This window comes from Maylandia zebra, linkage group LG3 (genome assembly GCF_041146795.1).
Source record: "Maylandia zebra isolate NMK-2024a linkage group LG3, Mzebra_GT3a, whole genome shotgun sequence".
NCBI classification, from domain to species: Eukaryota; Metazoa; Chordata; class Actinopteri; order Cichliformes; family Cichlidae; genus Maylandia; species Maylandia zebra.
The window spans coordinates 13707852-13730237 of record NC_135169.1 but is presented as its reverse complement, the minus strand read 5'-3'; the positions used below and the strand labels follow the sequence as shown (position 1 = coordinate 13730237).

General features: G+C 41.3%; 1 protein-coding gene across 1 annotated transcript in view; it reads right to left on the bottom strand.

Annotated features, from left to right (window-relative positions):
• Positions 1 to 3313: 3313 nt before the first annotated feature.
• LOC101477648 (uncharacterized) overlaps positions 3314 to 22386 on the bottom strand; it is a 35061-nt gene continuing 15988 nt past the window's right edge. The window contains exons 11-25 of the mRNA XM_024800930.2: positions 18269 to 18383; positions 18043 to 18176; positions 17684 to 17910; positions 17466 to 17580; positions 15431 to 15730; positions 14584 to 14810; positions 14378 to 14466; positions 14191 to 14291; positions 13350 to 13585; positions 13131 to 13219; positions 8921 to 9132; positions 6778 to 7769; positions 6576 to 6645; positions 4152 to 4326; positions 3314 to 4034 (exon numbers count right to left, since the gene is read on the bottom strand). Coding sequence (XP_024656698.1) covers positions 3830 to 4034; positions 4152 to 4326; positions 6576 to 6645; positions 6778 to 7769; positions 8921 to 9132; positions 13131 to 13219; positions 13350 to 13585; positions 14191 to 14291; positions 14378 to 14466; positions 14584 to 14810; positions 15431 to 15730; positions 17466 to 17580; positions 17684 to 17910; positions 18043 to 18176; positions 18269 to 18383 — 3287 coding nt within the window. The 3' untranslated portion in view covers positions 3314 to 3829. The remainder of the gene's footprint in view (positions 4035 to 4151; positions 4327 to 6575; positions 6646 to 6777; positions 7770 to 8920; positions 9133 to 13130; positions 13220 to 13349; positions 13586 to 14190; positions 14292 to 14377; positions 14467 to 14583; positions 14811 to 15430; positions 15731 to 17465; positions 17581 to 17683; positions 17911 to 18042; positions 18177 to 18268; positions 18384 to 22386) is intronic.

Sequence of the window (22386 nt, the reverse complement as noted above, 5' to 3'; positions counted from 1 at the left end):
ATTGTGCTGTCGCAAAATGTGTCCGGGGAGAAACGTTATAAAGAAAGCAGACTGAAACACTGTATACACACATTTACTATAAAAAAAAACAACAACCCGTCTGGAGCATGACAGTATCTATCTATCTATCTATCTATCTATCTATCTATCTATCTATCTATCTATCTATCTATCTATCTATCTAGATAGATAGATACAGGGAGTGCAGAATTATTAGGCAAGTTGTATTTTTGAGGAATAATTTTATTATTGAACAACAACCATGTTCTCAATGAACCCAAAAAACTCATTAATATCAAAGCTGAATGTTTTTGGAAGTCGTTTTTAGTTTGTTTTTAGTTTTAGCTATTTTAGGGGGATATCTGTGTGTGCAGGTGACTATTACTGTGCAGAATTATTAGGCAACTTAACAAAAAAACAAATATATACCCATTTCAATTATTTATTTTTACCAGTGAAACCAATATAACATCTCCACATTCACAAATATACATTTCTGACATTCAAAAACAAAAGAAAAACAAATCAGCGACCAATATAGCCACCTTTCTTTGCAAGGACACTCAAAAGCCTGCCATCCATGGATTCTGTCAGTGTTTTGATCTGTTCACCATCAACATTGCGTGCAGCAGCAACCACAGCCTCCCAGACACTGTTCAGAGAGGTGTACTGTTTTCCCTCCTTGTAAATCTCACATTTGATGATGGACCACAGGTTCTCAATGGGGTTCAGATCAGGTGAACGAGGTGGCCATGTCATTAGTTTTTCTTCTTTTATACCCTTTCTTGCCAGCCACGCTGTGGAGTACTTGGACGCTTGTGATGGAGCATTGTCCTGCATGGAAATCATGTTTTTCTTGAAGGATGCAGACTTCTTCCTGTACCACTGCTTGAAGGTGTCTTCCAGAAACTGGCAGTAGGACTGGGAGTTGAGCTTGACTCCATCCTCAACCCGAAAAGGCCCCACAAGCTCATCTTTGATGATACCAGCCCAAACCAGTACTCCACCTCCACCTTGCTGGCGTCTGAGTCGGACTGGAGCTCTCTGCCCTTTACCAATCCAGCCACGGGCCCATCCATCTGGCCCATCAAGACTCACTCTCATTTCATCAGTCCATAAAACCTTAGAAAAACCAGTATTGAGATATTTCTTGGCCCAGTCTTGACGTTTCAGCTTGTGTGTCTTGTTCAGTGGTGGTCGTCTTTCAGCCTTTCTTACCTTGGCCATGTCTCTGAGTATTGCACACCTTGTGCTTTTGGGCACTCCAGTGATGTTGCAGCTCTGAAATATGGCCAAACTGGTGGCAAGTGGCATCTTGGCAGCTGCACGCTTGACTTTTCTCAGTTCATGGGCAGTTATTTTGCGCCTTGGTTTTTCCACACGCTTCTTGCGACCCTGTTGACTATTTTGAATGAAACGCTTGATTGTTCGATGATCACGCTGCAGAAGCTTTGCAATTTTGAGTAGTGATGTGACGTTCTGTATCGAGGCTTCGAAGCTTGTGTCGAGTAATTGAGGGGGCGTTTCCGCGATGCGCGTATCCGCGATGCTTCATTTATGGGAGGGGCTGAAAATGATGACGTCCGAAGCCTCGCTGCCCGGCTGTACCACGTGACTGGTTCATGAAGTGGTTCGAACTTTGCCGCGAGCTATGACAGAAATATAAACCCCTCAGACTTCATTCAAAATGTGGGTGTTTGATGGAGAGTTGTGGTTAGTGAGAGTTTGGAGACAGTTTGGAGGTTTATGAGAGTGAGGAGAGAAAGTCAGGAGAGAATGGAGCCAGCTAAGAAGAAGAGGATGTCCTCCCCTGTGTGGGAACATTTTGATTTTATTCCTCCCAACAAGGTATGTAAATTTCTACAGAAGATGTATTTTCATAATACTGATGGTGCAATATAATTTATGTTAAGCTGTCTTTACTTTTGTACAAGGTGAAGTGTTTGCTATGTGCCAGGGAGCTGGGATATAACAACAACACCTCATCCATGCTTAGGCACTACAGAGCTTTGCATGAGAATAAGGGGAACACCGATTGTGGAGCAAGACCAGGTGAGCCATCAAATGTCATGATAATATAGCATGCAGTAATGTTACTAAATGATATAACAATATTATACAACTGTAATAAGTTACGTGTGTGATTTATATTTGTGCTTTGTCTTTATTGTCTTTCCTCAGGAGAACAATCTCAAATAGATGAAGACCTGGTTAGCATGGTGATTGAGGACTCCCAGCCATTTAGCATTGTGGAGGACAAAGGATTCAAAAGATTTGTTAAATCATTAATCCTAGCTATGTTCTCCCCACTAAAAAGGTCATAAAAGCAGTGAAAATGTAGTTTTTACAGAATAAAATGTGAACAGGCAGGACTGAGGCTCAAAGCCTCAGTGTGTAGCTGTCCATACCTCAACGTTACAAAAGGACAACCACTGTCCACACCCCAACCACACCTCACCTCACAGTAAATGATCATTTCCATTTTAAGCATTTCCAAATGATCATTTTCCATACTGCCAGTATAAATATACACAGTGTACTGCATCACTACAATATAGATGTTTTACACACTCCTTTAGTTGTTGACATTTACAGGCTGTGTGCAAAAGGCCACACTCTTCAAATTCATGCCAACTAATATTTTTACGTCCAGTAGGTGTCCTGCTAGAGCAAATGAAGCTTCATGAAGCTTTGCGCTTGGGTGAACCAATTGATGAAAAGCTTCAGTGCTTCATGAAGCTTCATCTGCCCATCACTAATTTTGAGACTGCTGCATCCCTCTGCAAGATATCTCACTATTTTTGACTTTTCTGAGCCTGTCAAGTCCTTCTTTTGACCCATTTTGCCAAAGGAAAGGAAGTTGCCTAATAATTACGCACACCTGATATAGGGTGTTGATGTCATTAGACCACACCCCTTCTCATTACAGAGATGCACATCACCTAATATGCTTAATTGGTAGTAGGCTTTCGAGCCTATACAGCTTGGAGTAAGACAACATGCATGAAGAGGATGATGTGGACAAAATACTCATTTGCCTAATAATTCTGCACTCCCTGTATATATATACTTTTTTTTTCATTCCACTAAGATCCTCAGTTTGAATCCACTGGCTGACTTGGCATGCTTGCATCACTGTCGTGTTGTACAAACCCTTCTGAGAGGATTTGAACTTTGTGGCATACTGAATAAACATAGTACTAAACATAGTACTGCATAGTAAATAAACATAGTACTGCAGATGGCCCTTTATGCAGTCAGTGTGTAAACAATGAACTAAGATAAACAGGAAATGTAAAACAATGCCCAAATCTTACCCCAGAAATGTAACTTTAATTACAGTAATTTAAAAAAAGGTGTACAGTAAACAAAATATAGTACTTCAGAGTTTCTGCTAGAAAACAGCAGCTTGCATTGGGGAACATAAGTCAACCCGAACAAAGAAAACAGCATAAAGTTGTATTTGTTCCTTGTTTCTTTCACACTTTGAATTTGCACATTTCAAAGTCTTAAGCAAGGCAAAGGGTGATCTGTATAAACAGTCTGCAGAATCTGTGGCACCAGAAACTTTTCTGGTACTTGGTGCATGCAGCAAGTCCGAATGAAGAATGAAAGACAAATGCACTAGTCAAAGTGCACTCTCAAAACAATCTGATGACATCATACCTCTTTAAAACCGACAATGTAGACTATGACCAGTGCATGGGACCCAAAGTTCTGGTCTGGATATCCAGCCACTACACTGCAAGCTCCAAAGTGTCGGCCGTTGCTCCAAGAGGTTCTTCAGACCCCAGAAATTCGGATTTCTCCACGAAAACAAACATGAATGTCAGTTTGATGTCCCCTGAAGTGATGGAAACATGGTTGTGTGGGTGTAAACAGCTGGGTTCACATCCATTAGTTTCTTTAACAGTTTTAAAACTTGGGGGTTGACTGGCGAAGTCTTTTCCTGTGTGAACTTCCCAGTCTCCTTTGACGGGAATTTGCCTTGTGGAACTTTGGTGCCTGTGTCGGGATTTATCCCAATCAATCGCCTGGAAAAAACAAATGTGTGGTCAGATCCAAAGTGACACAGGAACGGGTTCTTGCAAGCCTTTTAGCACAAAGACCTCACATCACAAATTAACAGCTGGAAAATGTACTCATCTAACCTTTGAATGAATTCCAGTGTGCATGCAGCATCGTCTTGATACTGAAGATTGAAGATGTAGTAAGTAGAAAAGACAGCAGCGAGGCCGGACAGAAAAGTCGGCTGGATGCCCTCGCAAATGATGTGCCCCTCAAGACTGATCATCCAGCGGCGAATGGAGCTTTCCGGTGATTCGGCTTAAGATCCAAATAAAATCCCACCATTAGTACTGAAATGGTAATGAGCTTATTTATTCAATATACTTCTTCAGTGCAAATGTGTTAATAAACACACAGAACCATCAAGTACATCACTCATACCCTGTCAAGAACATTTAACATCTGTATCTGACCAGAATTTCGCAGTTAGGCATGAAAATAAAGCTGTAGATTTTCCAGTCACACAGCGTGACTTCAGCTTCCGGAGTCGCGCCCATAAAATAAAATTTTAATATGCCGATGATTGTGTAGTGTATATGACTCGGCAATATATAAAACATTGTTCATGTTGACTGAACATATATTTACAGGGAACTTTGGGCATACAACTTGCAAAAGCAAGCTAGATAAGCTTTGTTTTTGTGTTGTGTTTGTTTTCTTTGGGGTGCTGAAGAGTAGCTTGTTGCAGAAGCTGTTTTTTAAGACATGATTTTCTTCTAATTTATTGACTTTGACAATTTTTTGATTTGCAAGTTATACAAAGTCTCCTGTGTTTTTTTCATCATAATAAAATAGAAAATGGAAATGGAGAATCTTCACCACTTGAAGGTGCTAAAACTTCTACTGCCCAGACAGAGTCCTCCAATATCAGAGGAGCTATGGAGAAAATTATGAGCTGGTGTCTTCCAGTGATCATCATATTGAATGTGAGTTGTGCCACATTTATGCTTTACAGCAGACAAACAGGTGAGGGTAACATTTTCTAATTCAAGATCAGGAACAACCTGCAATCTGTGAAGGTGCCAAAAAACGTCAGCATGACTCTGCCTTTTGTTTTAAGCTTCAGTCTCTGGAGACCTGTTGGTGACTTCCTAACTGGATGACGATTACTGCAGTTTGCATGGAAAATGTGCAAAAGAGACAAGGCAAGTGAAAGAAGCCAACAGTGAAACAGGGTGAAAAATATGGGGGGGGGAAAGGCAACCGGTAATTAAAATTTGACCTCCTCTAGGTCGACTGAAGGCTCATTAACTCATCTCGGTTTAAGTTGAACTAAATTTCTTGTGACTTTTAGCATTTGGCAACGGGTGAACGTTCACTGTTGTAACAGGATTCTTGGGTAATAAGATAAATCTTTGTTATGACATTATAAGTCATGAGTTATGAAATTATAGTGAGGCTATTTTTCTTCTCAAGAAGCACTTAATGCTTAACGCTGTTGGCTTTTGCAATCATAACTAGGGATGTGCACCGGTGTCCGGTTCTGACATAAACTGTAGTAACCAGACCGAAAAGCAGCGCACATTTCGGTGCTTTATTTCGGTGCTTTTTTTTTCCTGAGCTGTGATACACTTCTAGCCAATCATTTTACGTTTCCGAGGATAGTAGGCGGGCCCAGGTACGTACGTTCAGTTAGAGCAGAGCTACAGATTAAAAATGTCCAAGGCGAAGCGGTCAAAAGTCTGGCTGTACTTCACAGCAAAATATGCAAACTCAGCAGCCTGCAACAAGTGCTTTAAGCTGATACTGTGATGCTGTCAAAGGAGATAACACCTCAAATCCGATGAAACACCAGGCGACGCATAGCGGTTTTTTTAAAAGCCGAGAAATGCGCCGTATTTGATAGCTTGCTGCGAGACCTCACACCGAGCGCATCTACTGCGGGTGGGTTGCCTGTTATGCAACATCCCCCAAAAACACGAAGAGGAGAGTCCTGGCCCCTAGCCCTGCCAGTGTAGCAGAAATGATGACGGATGATGATGGCAGCAGCAGCCGTTCTTCTCTGCGTGAGTAGTTTAATGTTGTTCGTGTGTAATTTACGTTGAGTAGGCTAACCACGTTATTACATTAATGCATGTAAGGTGAACTAGCAAACATCATCATAGCTACATGCAGCTGTCCTCTTGTTTGATGGCAGATACTCCCTTCACCCTGGCCAAAAAGGCTAAAATGACCAAAGAAAAAGTGGAAAACAGTTAAACATGAGAGGTTTTTGGACAAAGTTTGTGTTTTTTCCATTGTTTAAGCACTACTTCCAGCCAAGAGTGATACCATATATGCCCCATAGCTGCAGAAAAGGCTAACATTGTTATCTTTTTACAAAAAACCAGCTGAACATAAGAGGTTTTTGGACCAATTTTGTGTTCTCCATTCTTTAAGCACCGGTTTGAGCACCGTTTGAGCACCGGCACTGTTTCAAAAGTACCGATTTGGCACCGGTATCGGATAAAACCTAAACGATACCCATCCCTAATCATAACAACAAAAAATAAATATGTATGTCATACCGAGGAGTATCAGTCGAGGAGTTGCAGGTAGTTGGAGTGTCGTCTGTAATTCAGCTGCTGTGGCATTTGCCTAGGACACAGAGTTATGACTAAATTAATTAACAAAAACATGAAACAAATAAAACTGCTGTCTTCCCCAATAACAGAGACAACAGATACAGGTGTCACCTTTGAAGAAATCAAAAACCCTAAAATAACTCACATTTGCAAAAAGAATCAGTCCTCCGAGGGGTTCGGAGAAGTGAGCCATCAGAAGTTGCAGGATGCAGAAGGATAGTTCAAGTTTTGGACCCACTGAGAGGATGGATTGGATATCTGGATTAGTGGACTTGCTGAAGACCTCCAGGATGGTTGGTCCACACTCCTCCATTGCAACCTCAAGAGTGCGAAGCACTTTGATATCAGTGAGCAGCTCGAAATGAGTATAAAGTCCATTGTGTGTGAAAAGATAAGGCCATCGGCCCCTTAAATCTCTAATAGCCGGTACTGGGAGTGCATTTATTTGGCGGCGCTGCAGGTAGAAGGTTACTTTCATGAGTTCTTTTACTTCGTCTTTTTCTACCATGCTTGAGCCATCCTGATGGTAAATTTCTTCCAGTCGCTGGCGTTTTCGCTCCACTGTTTCATTTGTCTCCTCCGGCAGCAGGCCAGGCTCAAATCTGGCGCAGCCATAATTGTTGGTGGATCCTCTTTTCATTCCAGACAAACGGCTGTGGCGAAAGTTGCTGGTCCGTTTCAGGTTATCAATTCGGTTTTTGATTTGAATCACAAGCGAGATGTAATCCTCTTCCAGCAGCTGACCGTTGTCACACAGATCAGCAAAGCTCTGAGGGTACTTACGGACAATGTTTCGGCAGATGGTTACACACTGAGCACGTGTTGGGTTTAGCTCGTGTTTCCTCATCTCATCTGCTAAAATTCTAACCATCTGTCTCCTTGCTGCAGGGGATGGTCTCTTGCCCTCAGCAACCGCTGCTTGAATTTCCATTGGCATGAGGTCCCAGGGCACCTGGAACGTCTCTGCCCAATGTTTTCTGAAAAGGGTGGTTTGCCCGCAGCTTTCTGAGTTGTCATGTTCTTGATTTGAGAGTGGGAGTACACCAGATGAAGTGGAGCAAGGTGACGCTGCAGGACTGCTGAGCAGTGAGCTAGAGGAAGGAATCACTGGCAGGTCCAAAGTAACCAGGTCTGTCTCTGAAAAGGAAAGGGAAAAAAACACACAGTGAGCTCAATTGTCTCTTATACAAGGGTGAGCTTAAAATAAGTTAATAATATATATATTTTTTTAAATACTGCCGACCGTCAGTCCGACCCCTGAGCCTCCCAGTATCCTCCTCCTATGGTATAATTTTCTAAACCCTACATCTCCTTGTTCTTGAGTTATGGATTCTTAAGGTTTTCAGAAAACTTGACCTCTAACGGTGAGTTCAATTTAACTGGAAATTGAACTAATCCAGGATTTTTAGTAGATGCGCCTATGTCACCCTGTTTCCAAGTTATCATATTCACAAACTTTGGTGTCCAGAATGAAGACAATACCCCACTAGCCTTTTATCAACAACCAAACCAGGAACATGAGAATACAAATACTAGCAAAAATCTCACCAGAAGGTTCTGATTTTCCCTAGGATCTGAGGCTCCATAGACATAATGAATCCCCCTTAACTGTTTTTTTTTTTAACGGAGTAGCGCCTCCATCCAGATAGATACCCCTCTGAATAGCCAAGTTACTCATTATATCTCTAAGGCCTTGGTCAGAAAAACCTAGACATCTATCTAACAGTCAACAGGGTGGTTGCCAGTAGTCTCTGGAAGTCGCTGGCAGTCGCTGTGAAAAGCTCCCTCAGCCACAGAGGGTCACCACACAGGTAGTTGATGTTTTATTTGGCAGATTTTTCATCCTGATTCTATTCCTGGAGCTCCCAAGGGATTTGTGTCTCTTTCTGGGATTGAATCAAGGATCGTTTGCTTGTTAGATAAATGTCTAAGCACTACTAAAGACCCATTCATGCAGGTCCGGTTCAGACTGCTGCCCCTGATGTGAACCCAGATAAACATCACATAATGGATGGATCAAGAGCTGCATCATATTAAAAGGTTTTGGTAAAAAACACAGACACTTGGCTGTAGCACTCAGTGGGGAAACCAGCAGTGTTAGAATGACAAAATAAGTTAACAGAAGTAAAAAACAGTTTTAAAAACTTTCAGTACAATTTTACCATTTCGCTGTACTGACGGATTTAGTGTTCAGGGAATATATATTTTAAGAAAAAGGCTGTTAGAAATTATCAGATATACTACTATAACATTGTATAGAAAAAATAGTGTATTTACGTCAACATTACCATTTTTAAATGCTTCCAGGAGTGTCTGTAATTGAAGGGGAGGCAGCAAGTCAGCAATATCATCTTCAATGACAAATTTTAGGTCCTGGGTAGACTCCACTCCATCACTTAACAGCTTATGAATCAATGACTGTTGAGTGTCTTCAGAAATTAATGGCAAAGCTCTGAGGATGATATCCTTCAGGTCTTCATCCAAGGGTTTCCTTTCATTACTGTGAGAAAAAAGATCCACGACACTCATGAAAATGTTTTCCTCCAAGACAGAATAGACTGAACATTTAAACACACATTTCCATGAAATGATTCTTCAGTAGCTAAATTGGTAGTCAGTGTTGAATAAAAGTCAATGTAATCTGGAACAATCTTGGTTCACATTCAGCATCTCGTTTAGAAACAGGAGTTTTAATAGTGGGTTAGCAATCCAGCATCTCTGTTTCCATTTAAGAATAAATGGAATAACTAATGCTTCCTGCATAAAGGTTATCATTAGCAGCTGTGCAGTTTGGCAAACCTGACTGCCTTTCTCAAATCAGATTCGCAAATTAGCTTGAAAACAATTGACAATTGTCAATACATACTTTAAGATCAAAACACGCAAAAATTAACTTATAATATAATCAATAATATCAACAGAATGTTAAAAATAGAAATATTAAACATGTCTACATTTTACATCCACTGCTGATTAGCATGCCAGCTAGCATGCTAATCAGCAGTGTTCAGACCATCATGTCTTATAATACACCTTTGTATCTTAAACAGCTACCTATCATCCATATACCCATAGTCTAGTATAAGAGGAAAAGAAGTGATGACGCCACATCTTGCCAGTGATGCCATACCTGATAAATGGAGCGGTAATCATAATGTTTCATTACTCTCTGGGCAAAGATCAGGTTGCATTCAATAGCAATGAAAAGAAACAATAGCAGCAAAACTCTGCTAACATAACATCTGCCATCCAGCACTGGAGCTGCTCAAAGTTTTCAATCAATCATTTAATCAATCTTTTTAAGGAAGCCTGTATTTCAAGGTTTGATATGATATGAGTGAACAACAACTTCCAGATAGTTCATTTTTCATTCTGTACATCACTTTAAGTTGCAGATCACCACTGCTGAGGAGTCACGCTTATGTTGACTATAAAAATCATCGACAAGTAATTTAAAAGTCGACACGTCGTTGGAAGTTTTGTAAGATTCTGAAAGACGCAGAAGTAAGTAGTAGGTAAGTCGTTTAACGCGACGAAGGGTGTCCAAATTCGAAGACTCCTCGAAATATGGCCAAAAAAATCCACCCTCTTTTTCCCTAGATTTGATTGATGGGTCGGGTGTATCCTTCGTGGCCCAACCTATCCCAGAATTCATAGCGCGGCCCAGTTTCCAACAACGGCAGCAGCTACTTAGTTTTAATATTACTCTTTCTGGGTCGCAAAACTACATTCTCGCCTAAAAATATCTTAAAGGTTTATTTTGCAACCCTGAAAATCTGGGACTCGCCACCATTTGACCTTAGAACTGAAGAAGCTTCTCGGATGAGAGGTGAAACGTCTTCAAGCAACTTAAAGAAGTCCAGACGCTTTTCTTTACAAGCTCCTTTGACTACGATGACCTGGATGACTGAGAACCTTCACAGACAACCCAGAAAGAGTGTAAGAGTAACAAACTTTTAAGATATTTTCAGGCGAGAATGTAGCTGTGTAAGCTTCAAATATCTGCTCAATTTACCAAGACATCACATATTTGCAAAAGTGCTCCGACGTTTTCGGAGACACCTGTTACGCACCAGCTCGATAGCTGACCAGGAGGTCAAGACTCACTAGAGCCAGCGAGAACAGTCAACCCCCGGCACATCATTTTCGACTCCCCCGCGGTCTTTTGCTACTCAGGTTAAACATATATAAGTCACTTAGATAACTTAAAAATGTCATTGTTTGGATTTTTTCAGTGTTTTTTATTTGTTCCTGAGTAAATCAGTTTGGTTGAGATTAAAGTTATAGTCTTCACACAGCTGAATAAACGTCAAATAGAAAACTGATTAAACAGAAGTGTGAGATGGTCGAGAATTTACTCCAATGTCCTGTTAAATTTTAGGGAGCGAGAAGCAGACGGCTGAGTTTATTAAACTCCACTGAGACAATCTGCAAATTTCATTAAAGGTTTAATAAACTATCATCTTGTCTTTATTTTAAGTTAGCACATACCTTAAACACTTCAAGCTGTAAGCTAGCGCTGGGCGATAGAACGATAACGATATGTATCGCGATATAACTTTTACTCGATAGAGAAATTAAACTATCGCGATAGACCTCGCCGCTCTTGTCCTCTTAAAAAAAAAAAAAAAAAGGTCAGCCAATCCAAATTAAGTAGCGCAGAGCCGAACCAATCACAGCCGCAGCGTCATGTTGCGTGACTTGTTACGTACAGCACAAGTGCCAAGCCGCACATGTGTATTTGTTTGGGAAGCAGCCAGCGACCGTACCGCCCGGGTAATGGAGGAAATGAGTGTGCCGACTAGAAAAATCAACCAAGCGTGACCGAAGGTTACCGAAGAGAAAACAGATGATGGTTCCAATGCCGGAGAGATTGTCGAACGGAAGAGCCATAGAAGTTCTGTAGTGTGAAGGTATTTCGGCTATTTCAAGTCTGACAAAAAATAGAGTAGCGTGCACTGTAAGTTGTGCCGAAAGCAAGTCTGGAAATACAATAAACTGGTGCATGCGTCACACTGTGCGCCACGTTATTGTTTCGGTGAAATGAATTTCTACAATACTGTTACTGTTAATTCTACTCTCTGCAGTGTTTAAATGCTTACATATACACACAGTTACTGTCCCTCCACACATACGACTCGGTTCTGCTTCTATGCCCCAGCTTTGTTTACTTTTCCCACCGAGGCTTCTAGACTTCTGATTGGCCAACATTTCTGCACGGTTAGGAATCTAGCTCCACCTGCTGCTTTGGCATGTTCATAGCAGCGTTTACCTTCATTTCTGCCTTTATGTGTGGACGGGATTATTTTTTAAAACGAAAACGGAAAATCTCCGTTTTCAAAAATACCCGTGTACGTGTGGACGTAGCCTCAGTCTCTGACTGGAAGCGCTAATTCGTCATTCGGCTTTTGTCAGACATCTACCCTGTTGAACTTCATCCATCCATTCGCGTCCGCTTAATGGATGAACTTATTATGGGAAATAAATATTTAAATAAAAACAAGCTGCTGATTATTTCACATTTTACTTGTGAGCAACGGCACATTTAAATCTTACAAATATAGTTATTTGGCTGATATCGTGATAGATATCGTTATCGCCTGAAATGAAAAAAACATATCGTGATATGAAAAAATCTTATATCACCCAGCTCTACTGTAAGCTAATGATAGTTATATAAGAGCAGACACATGCTGATGCAATAAGCTGTACGGTATACATCCAATAGATGCACGATTTGATTAGTCGACTAATTGCAAAAATAATCGGTTGCTAGTCGACTATCAAAATAATAGTTTTGGCAGCCCTAGTCTACCCCTACAACAGGAAATATCAAACAGCTCAAAATATTAAAGCCAGAAGACAGCACACCAGGTAGGAGTGCAACCAGGAGAAAACTTATTGTGTTTTTTGATCTTTACTGTTTCTGAACACCTTTGAGACCAGAGGTAAGCCGGTTTTCTACAGCAATGTCTCAAGGGAGAACATTGCAGAATATGTTTTTTGGCCACACCAATGCAGCCCTCTTCATTCTTTCTCCAAGATGTAACTTCTTTCATCTTCATCTTCAAAACGGTTTCTAACCCATAAGATTGAAGATGGGTCAAACTACCATCTTCGGGGCAGGGCAGGGTGGGGAAAAATGGGGCTGTGGTGGTAGAGCAGATCAGCTACTGATTGGAAGGTTGGTGGTTCGAACCTTTGCTTCCCCAGTCTGTATGCCAAATATCCTTGGGAAAGATACTAACCCCAAGTTGCCCTCCGATGCGTCAACTGGAGTGTGAATGTTGGTTAGATTGTACTTGAGGTTAGAAGTCCTTGTGTGAGTGGGTGAATGAGGAATGTTGTAAACAGCGCTTTGAGTACTCCAGGAGAGAAGAAAAGCGCTATATAGGAATCAGTCCATTTGTCACTGTCCATTTCCAAAATGCAACATAATAAATGCTATGAAACTGTGTTTTCATTCTCCAATTTTACCGTTTTTTATTAATCACTTACCTCCTGTGCAGTGTGGTTTGTTCAGAAAAGGATGAAGAGTCTTCAGCACCATCAAGCTTATTCACATCATCCTGAACATCCTCTGAGGCCTGGAAAGTTTTATAGTTTTTATTTAGCATGGGTTTTGTAATTAATGGTTTCTGACAATGCCATGTGGAGGGATTAAGAAGGACAAAAGAAAAATCTACAAAGGCAGAAATGCTGAATCTGACACAGTACCTTCAATCGAACAAAGAGGGTAGCACTCCCAGTTGACTGGACAGCCTCTTTGATCTCCTCAGTTGTCAGTGACTCCATATTTAGAAGCTCTAGTATCTTGTCGTCATTAGATATCAGGAGCTCCAGAGGTTCAGCAGCAGCCAGCTGAGGGAAGGTTGACCTCAGCTGAGCTAGGAAGTCAGCCTCCTGAAGACCTCGAGGAACCTGCAGCTCATGAGGCAGGTAATTCTGAAACACTGGGATAAAACAGGAAAGAGTGCTAAGTTGCCAGCTAACAGGGAGCATCACACCAAAACCTGACAATTTCATTCAAAAAACAAGAGCTCAGACGTCTTAGACAGTCTGTTATCAGCTGCAAAGCAACTACAATATTTATCAGATATTTGCATTAAAATGGTCCAAAAGGCTCCAAGAGCACAAACACAATCCAGAGGTCCAGCTGAGGTTCAGGAAGCAGCTACAGCCACCTGTCAGTCAAAGAGACCATGTCCCCAACATTAAGCCTTACCACTGACAGCCTTGCTTGAAATCCTCTATCACGGTACCACTACCAAAAAATGACCACCATCAGCATTCTGAATGACTGCTGTGTAGTGGCTCGTGCTCCAGTAATCATGAAGTGCTTTGACAAACTGGTCCAAACTCAGGTCATCACAAGCTTCCCAAACCATCCAGCAGCATGCCTACAGAGCTCTACAAAGGACCTCATAGTCACAAATGTGTCCTGACCACCCTAGGAGCTATGCTCGGCTACTCTTTATTATTTCAGCTCAGCATGTGATCACAGTGGTGATAACTGAATATTGTACTGGACAGATAAATTAAAAGGCTTTGAACTTACGATTGGGCGAGATGGTATCCATCTGAGGGTCCTCCACAATGTGGACCTTGAGATGCACGTGGGTGTCTGATTGACTGATCTGAGGTTTCTCAGACTCAACTCTGGGGGAAAAGAACAAAATTGGATTGAACTGTTGACATAAATAACAAACTCTAACAGCAGCAGCTTACTCTTTTCTTTGACTCACTCAGTGGTCAGTGTGGTTGGATCCAGGCTGGGTGGAGGAAGTTCAGCAGCGGTAGCATCTTCTCTCTGTAGAGACCTTTTCTCTGGACCCTAAATTTCCACCAAAAAGTAAAAGAATAGTTTTTTTATCTGATTTTTTATTCAGAACAACATGCTCTACATTTAAACAATGTTTTCACCCTGATGTTAAATTGGTTCTTGCAGTACCTTCAGTCGGATGTAAATACCAGGATTCCTAGTCCTGTTCTTGCAGATCTCTTCTGCAGTCATACTCTCCACTCTTGGAGGAATTAGATCGTGGTTGCGACCAATTAAGATGGTAAAAGGTTCACCAGCAGCCAGCTGAGGGAAAGTGGACCTCAGCAGAGCCAGGAAGTCAGCCTCCTGAAGACCACGAGGAACATTCAGCTCATGAGACGGGTGATTCTGACACACTGAGAGAAAACAGAGAAGCTCACAAAGTCAGAATCAGAATGTCTTTTTTGTCATTGTCACAGGTAGAACGAAATTAGAATTGATCTCTGATCAATGCATCATCCATACAAATGTAAACTTTAAATAAAATTTGTAAAATAAAATCAATCCCCACACACATGCCTCAGTCAGTGCATAGATCACTTCAGGAGTAGCGTGATGGACATTTTTTAGTAGCAGCATCAAGACATATTTTTCTGATTTGGTAAAAGCTGTGTTTGAGTCTGTTTGTCCTTACGCTGATTGCTTTGTACCGTCGGCCCGAGGGCAACAGTTCAAACAGGGAGTGGCCAGAGTGTGAGGTATCTTTTATAATGTTACGAGGTTTTTTAAGACAGCGGGTAGTGTGACTACAGTCAGAGCAGTTTCAGTCATCGACAAGTTAGAAGACATGTTTTCCTGAATCAACTAATAAACGGGTAACTCAGCAAACCTGCACAGAGAGCTGGATGACTAGTACGTTGGACTCTTGAGACATGCAAAGCCTCTAAATCAAGTTAAGGAGCTAATAAGAGGTAGAAAACGTTAACGGCATCAAATCCTTCCAAAGATCTTTGAAGGTTAAAAGCTTTAAACTTACTTATATTTGTGATCTTATCAATCTTAGGGTCCTCAAGGATGCGGATCTTAAGTCTTAAATCTTCTGGACACAGTGACTGTTGTATGTAGAGGGTAGATCCCCGAGAAAGTCTGATGATTTCCTCTGGTGTCACAGAGTCTCCTTTCAGAGGTTTAAGTTTGTTGTGCTTGGCCCTTAAAAAAAGGTCAAAAGGTTCATCTCCAGCCAGCTGAGGGAAGGTAGACCTGAGTAGTTTCAGGAAGTCAGCTTCCTGCAAACCACGATGAACCTTCAGCTTGTGAAGCGGGCACGTCTGAAACACTAGAACACAGAGGAACGCTGAGAGATCAGTTCAATTTTTCCAGTATTAGGAGAAAGAAATCATCACTTTCCTGTTGTACTTTCACTAAATGTTCGTCTGATACTACTTTCCAATTGAATCTGGAATCTGCTTTCACAGTTTGGAGGTACCAGTGGTGACATGGGCTCCTAATGTTCCAATCATCACAGTGAAATCTTCCACATCTGCTCCAGAGTTTCATGTGTACTGAGGTGTTTTCATTGTGTTTTATAATGAAAATATTCTTGGTATTATAGTACATATTTCTTTATTAATATGTTACAATTCTTAGACCAGGGAGTAGTGCAGAAAGATGAAGATGTCCATGTAGAGTGCAGGGAGGCAGCACAAACGGTATATGTGTCCTGACCAATGTTCCCTCTAATTTTTCATGTGTCTGAGCGAACACACAAACTCCCTGAGCGATCCCTTGGACCATTGTGAGCGACATCAGACGTGTGCACTGTGGTCATGCCAGCATCGAATCCATCCAAGTTACATGGTTTATTAAAATAATCAAATTATAGCATTTACATTTACATACAAGCTCTGACTTGTATTATGGGTATGAGTCTGGTCTGGGAGATAGTCCTGTAACGCTCTGTCTGCAAAATACAGTTGATGTCGGGCAGTTAATTATATAGTTACTTCTTCAAAAAAGTTACTGAGTTTTGCAAACAAAGTTTTTTGCAACTGTTTACCTAAAAATGCAACTAAGGCATTTTTTTAAAAAAACATTTCAAACTATTTACGGAACAGTCAGCTGTTCTGCATCAAATTTGATGCCCCCCCATTCCTAAACCACTAAATGCCATATTGCCATATCATGTTTTGATTGGTCGACATGGTACATTTTTCGACGAATGGGAAAGGGTGGGGGCTTTTTGGTTTTGTCTTTGCTCACAGGTGGAGAGTGCTTTCGAGCGTTTTCCTTATAAAACGCAGTTTTTACCATTTCTTCCCGCAGTAAATATAAACAATGATAATATTCAGGAAGAAAACCAAACATTGCAGATATTTTTGTCATAACTCTGGTTTTACGTGGCCTATCAACACAATTTAAAAACTGGTATAAAGTCCACACTTGTTCCGTCAATTGTTCTGTCTGTCCTGCTCACATCTCCAATGGTTATACACTAACGTGGCTTCACGCCACATCAGTCACGCCACTTTGCTAGCTAAAACACCGGTGTCGACACATAAGGACGCTGTCATAGCCTGTTAGCGATGTTGATTAGCTGCGTATATACGAATGTGAATCGCATTATTGGCTGGACTATGGGATAAGGTGGCATCAGTCTAACCCCATACGGGAGCAGCCAGTCACTTACTAACACTGCAAAAGACAGAATTGTTAAAATATTTACTTTAATTTCAATTCAGGTTAGATTTTTTTTTTGCGCGCAACCTAGATTTTCTGTACGCAGTACTCAGCTTAGAGGGAACATTGGTCCTGACCAGGGTTTCAGCTGCTCTCGAGCATTACTGGCATCAACAATTGTGATTTACAAGGTGCAAATGACTGTTTTTGGTATAGAGGTGTGGTGGAGACCATCAGCTTCACCTGTGTTTAATAGACCGATCTCCGAGCAGGTAAAAGGGTGAAAAGCACTTCAGAACTTACCTAGTAGGTAACAAGGTGATATACGGCTTACATGTGCTGCATTTTTATAGCAGAAACATCTAAATTTCACATCATGTTTGCTTTAGACTTACCTTGTTTTGACAAAACATTAATCTTTCGCTTTTCCAGGATGCGGATTCTGAGATTTATATGGGTGTCTGTCTCAGTGGATGGAAGATCTTCATGATCTTCATCAGCATCTTCTTTCTGTTTTACAGAAGGTCGGAATTTTCTTCTCAAATCAAGTTGTCAATGTGTTGTAATCTTTGGTAACGCTGTTGAGATCAGTTAAATCTTCTCAGCACAGTACCTGCAGTCGTATGTAGAGGGTAGATCCCCGAGAAACTCTGATGATTTCCTCTGGTGTCACAGAGTCTACTTGCAGAGGTTTCAGTTTCTTGAGGTTGCAATATAAGAAAAGGTCAAAAGGTTCATCTCCAGCCAGCTGAGGGAAGGTAGACCTGAGTAGTTTCAGGAAGTCAGCTTCCTTCAAACCACGACGAACCTTCAGCTTGTGAAGCCGGTACATCCGAAACACTAGAACACAGAGGAACACTGAATCAATCACAGTGAAATCTTCCACATCTGCTCCAGAGTTTCATGTGTACTGAGGTGTTTTCATTCTGTTTTTAACATTTAAATTTCACATCACGTTTGCTTTAGACTTACCAGTATTTGAAAGCACTTCAATGTTTGGGTTTTCCAATATGCGGATTTTGAGATCTATGCAATTTTGTGATTTGCTGATTCGACGTTTGCCATGTTTTTTTCTCCTCTTAGACGGAACTGTTTGAGTCAAGAACCTAAGGAAAACACGGAAAAACGGGAGCTGGGATACAAAAGGTAACACATATACTTTTGTACATAGTAGACATTTATGCACTTGTCTTTTAACCTTGATGTTGTTACATAATCCAGCTCTGTCGTGTATCCTTCCTCCTGCTCTAAATATTCATACTCTTCATCCTCTATCGGTGCCTGAAATCCCAGGCTCCTACTGTCGTCCACCCCTAGGAACAAATAAATTCTTATGTTAGTCACAATTATGTGTTGCCCGGCTCAACAAGAACTTGACCATTTACATAACCGAAAGGGAGCATGCTGCTACTATCTACTGTTTGTGCTTTAAGAGGACATGAGCTAATGTATCTTTTCCATTACAACCTTCTCGGCTCGACCCAACTCAGTTAAATTGTTTTTCATTACAATCAAGTACTGCCTATGTGTGCAAGGTCATTACAGCAATACTACTAAAAGTCCCATTTTGCATACAACAAAAGCACAACATCACACTGGAGAAACTTGAGGCGATGGTAGACCTGCTGTGTGGTCTATAGCTTTTTGTCAGATTTGGAGACAGGCTTTGAGGATTTGATTTTTGTGAATGACATGCTCTCATGAGTCATCGAGTGACAAAACTGACTAGCCAATCGGTGGAATGCAATCTGTTGACATTACATTTTCAGATTGACTGAATAACTGAATTGCTTTGGCTGAGTAGGTACTAAAAAAAGTACCTGGCCCGAGAAAGGACCCAATGGAAAACCATATAAACTTTGTAACACGCATTTGTTACACCATATCTACCTCTCTCTCTCTCTCTCTCTCTCTCTCTATATACATATATATATATATATATATATATATATATATATATATATATTAGTGCTGTCAAAATTATCGCGTTAATTGTTTAGATCAACGCGAAATGTTTAATGCATTAAAAAAATTTAACGCTGATTTTGTTTTTTTATTAATTTCCTGTAATCTAAGACCTTTAAATTCATGAGCACCTCTGGAGGAGGGGGCAACAGTGTGCTATGCTGGCGTTTGGCCTGACAGAAATGATTAGAAGAAGAAGTGACACCATGCTACTATCTAGCTAACACTAGCTAACACACGCAAGCATGGACGAGGACGGACTTTTGGGTGGAAAGTTTCTCTTTAAGAAGTTGCCTGATGGCTTGTTGGACAAAACGAGAGTAAGATGCACAATTTGCAAAGCTGAATTCAAGTACCACAGAAGCAGTTCATCACTGGCGTATCACCTGAGAGCAAAACACCCAACTGAATCCACCTCTACGGGACCTCGCCAGTCTACGCTTCAGGAGTATGGTGCTTGTGGACGAATAACAAAAAATGTGAGAGAAAAGGTAACCAATTCCTTGGTTGTTTGGATAGCTAAAAACTGCCGACCAGTTAGCATAGTAGAAGATGATGGACTGAGAGAAGTCATTCGTGCTGCATCAGGAGATGAGTGTTACAATCTGCCCTCGAGAGGAACCATTGTGTCGAGACTGCACACTTTGTATGGGGACCAGAGGGCTCAGCAGTCCAGCAAGCTTGTGCAAGTAAGGAATGTCGCTCTCACCGGAGACCACTGGACTTCGGTGAACAACGATAATTACTTGGGGGTCATGGCGCATTTTATTGATAACGACTGGACTATGCAATCATTTGCACTAACAGTGAGTAAAACTGAAGAGAGACACTATGCTGAGGCGTGTGCTGACCATTTTCTGAATGTTGCAAACGAATGGAAAATCAAGGACAAGGTAACCACGCTTGGCACCGACAGTGCTCGTAACATGGTTGCAGCCGCCAGACTACTTCCATTTGAACACATGCCCTGCATGGCCCACATTCTGCAAAGAACGGTCACAGTTTCTCTTAATGACAGCGCATTTGAAAGGGCTCTGGCCAAATGTCGCAAGATTGTTGGACATTTTAAGCATAGTCCAGCAAACGCTCAGGAATTAAAGGCACAGCAAGCTGCACATGGACATCAAACAGAACCGCTTGTTCAGGACGTTCCAACAAGATGGAACTCCACCCTAGAGATGATCAAGCGGATCCAGAGAAACAAATTTGGGCTGACCACCATCCTGACTCAACAAAACAGCAAGGTGACTATGTTGACTGACCAGGAGCTTGACAGACTGCAAAAGCTGGAGGAACTACTGGAACCTTGCAGGTAAATACATTTTGTTTCTCATGATTGTGTGTCTATCTTTGCATTCTAGCTTTGTTTTCAAGTATGTTCTCCACCTCCACCTCTCTGTGTATTTTCATATGTAGTTTTTATGTTTGTCTCTGTGTGATTAATAGAAAAATACAGACTTGATCTTTCTATTGCAGATATGTTACCGAACTGCTGGGGGGAGAGCGGTATGTCTCTTGTTCCATGGTGTTGCCAGCCTTGTGTCATTTGTTCAGGATTATGGAGCCCTCAGATGATGACCCAGTCTACGTTTTGAGGTTTAAGAAGATTTTTACCACAGACCTAGCTCAGCGGAGGGACAGCAGCAATCTCACATGGCTGAAGATCGCTACTGCCCTTGATCCCAGGTTTAAAGACCTTAAATGCCTTTCCAAAGATGAAAGAAGAGAGGTGTGGGCATCAGTACATGACCTTCTGATGTCAGAGACGGATGCACACCAACCATCTGTTCAGACAACAGAGGAACCCTCACCAAAGAAGAGCAAGATGTCCATCTGCTTGCTGGGTTCTCCTGATTCAGATACAGAGGAAGAGGAAGATGCTATAGACTGCTGTCTGAATCTGTACAAAGCAGAGCCCAAAATTGACATAGGAGAGTGTCCACTACAGTGGTGGTTAAAGAGAGAAGGAGCACATGCCAGGCTGGCACCTATTGCACGCAAGTACCTGTCAACCCCTACAACCACAGTGCCTTGTGAGAGATTATTCTCACTCTCAGGTCACATCATTCAAAAGAAGCGTGCTTCTTTGTCATCAGACAATGTAAACAGAATAGTCTGCCTCAGTAACTGGCTGAGTGCAAAGAAGGACTAATCCAGATTGCTCCTTTGAAGTGAAAAATGTTCAACATTCTGGGTTTTCAGCTGTGTCTTTTTGTGTTTTAAATACTGAGTTTTGTGCACCCTTTATTGTTATGATATTCACTTTAACCTGTAGGCCTGGGTTCAGTCACTGTTGATGGCCTTAAAGGTTTTTTGTAAGTTTTCACTGTGTTAAAGATTGATGGAAACTATTAAAATTCTCTTTGAATTTCAGCATACATTCTTTGTGTTTATTCTGCATTTACTTCATTGTGTTGCATAAATGTCTGTTACAATCTTAAAATATAAAGAATAAAAAAAATGTAATTGGAGCCAGGCTATTAATAAAGTAATTGAGATTAATCGCAATTAATAACAGAAAATTGTGAGATTAGTTAGTTAATTTTTTTTAATCTATTGACAGCACTAATATATATATATATATATATATGTGTGTATATATATATATATATATATATATATATATATATATATATATATATATATATATATATATATATGGCGTACAACATTAGAGGCCAACTCCAAGCCCATAGCACAAGTCACCATCAAGTGCGGGATCTACCAAGGAGATGCTCTGTCCCCACTGCTGTTCTGCTGATCTTGTTCTTACCATTCAGCTGACTCCTCAGGACTTGCCTGACCCTCTGCAGGTACTTGGTGGTTGCAACTTTCCTACTGGCCTCTTCGTGGTACCCATTTGCCTGTGTGTACCCCAGTTAATTGTAGCTGTTCTCTATGTCTGCAATGTTGCCTTCTGGTAGTTTGATCCCCTCAGTTCTGACTACCTTCCCTCTCTTTGTTATCATCAGACTACACTTCTCCAGTCCGAACGACATTGCGATGTCATTGCTGTATATCCTGGTGGTGTGGATCAGTGAATCGATGTCTCGTTCACTATTGGCATACAGCTTGATGTCATCCATCTACAGGAGGTGGCTGACAACTGCTCCGTTCCGTATTCAGTATCTGTAGCCAGTCTTGTCAATGATTTCACTGAGGAGGTTAAGGCCTATGCAGAACAGTAGTGGGGACAGAGCATCTCCTTGGTAGATGTTCTTGATGGTGACTTGTGTTATGTACTTGAACTAGGCCTCTAGTGTTGCACACCACATCACCATTGAGTTCCTGATGAAGGCTCTTAGGGTCCTGTTGATCCAGGCAGTGCACACGTTATCCAGTCTGGCCTTG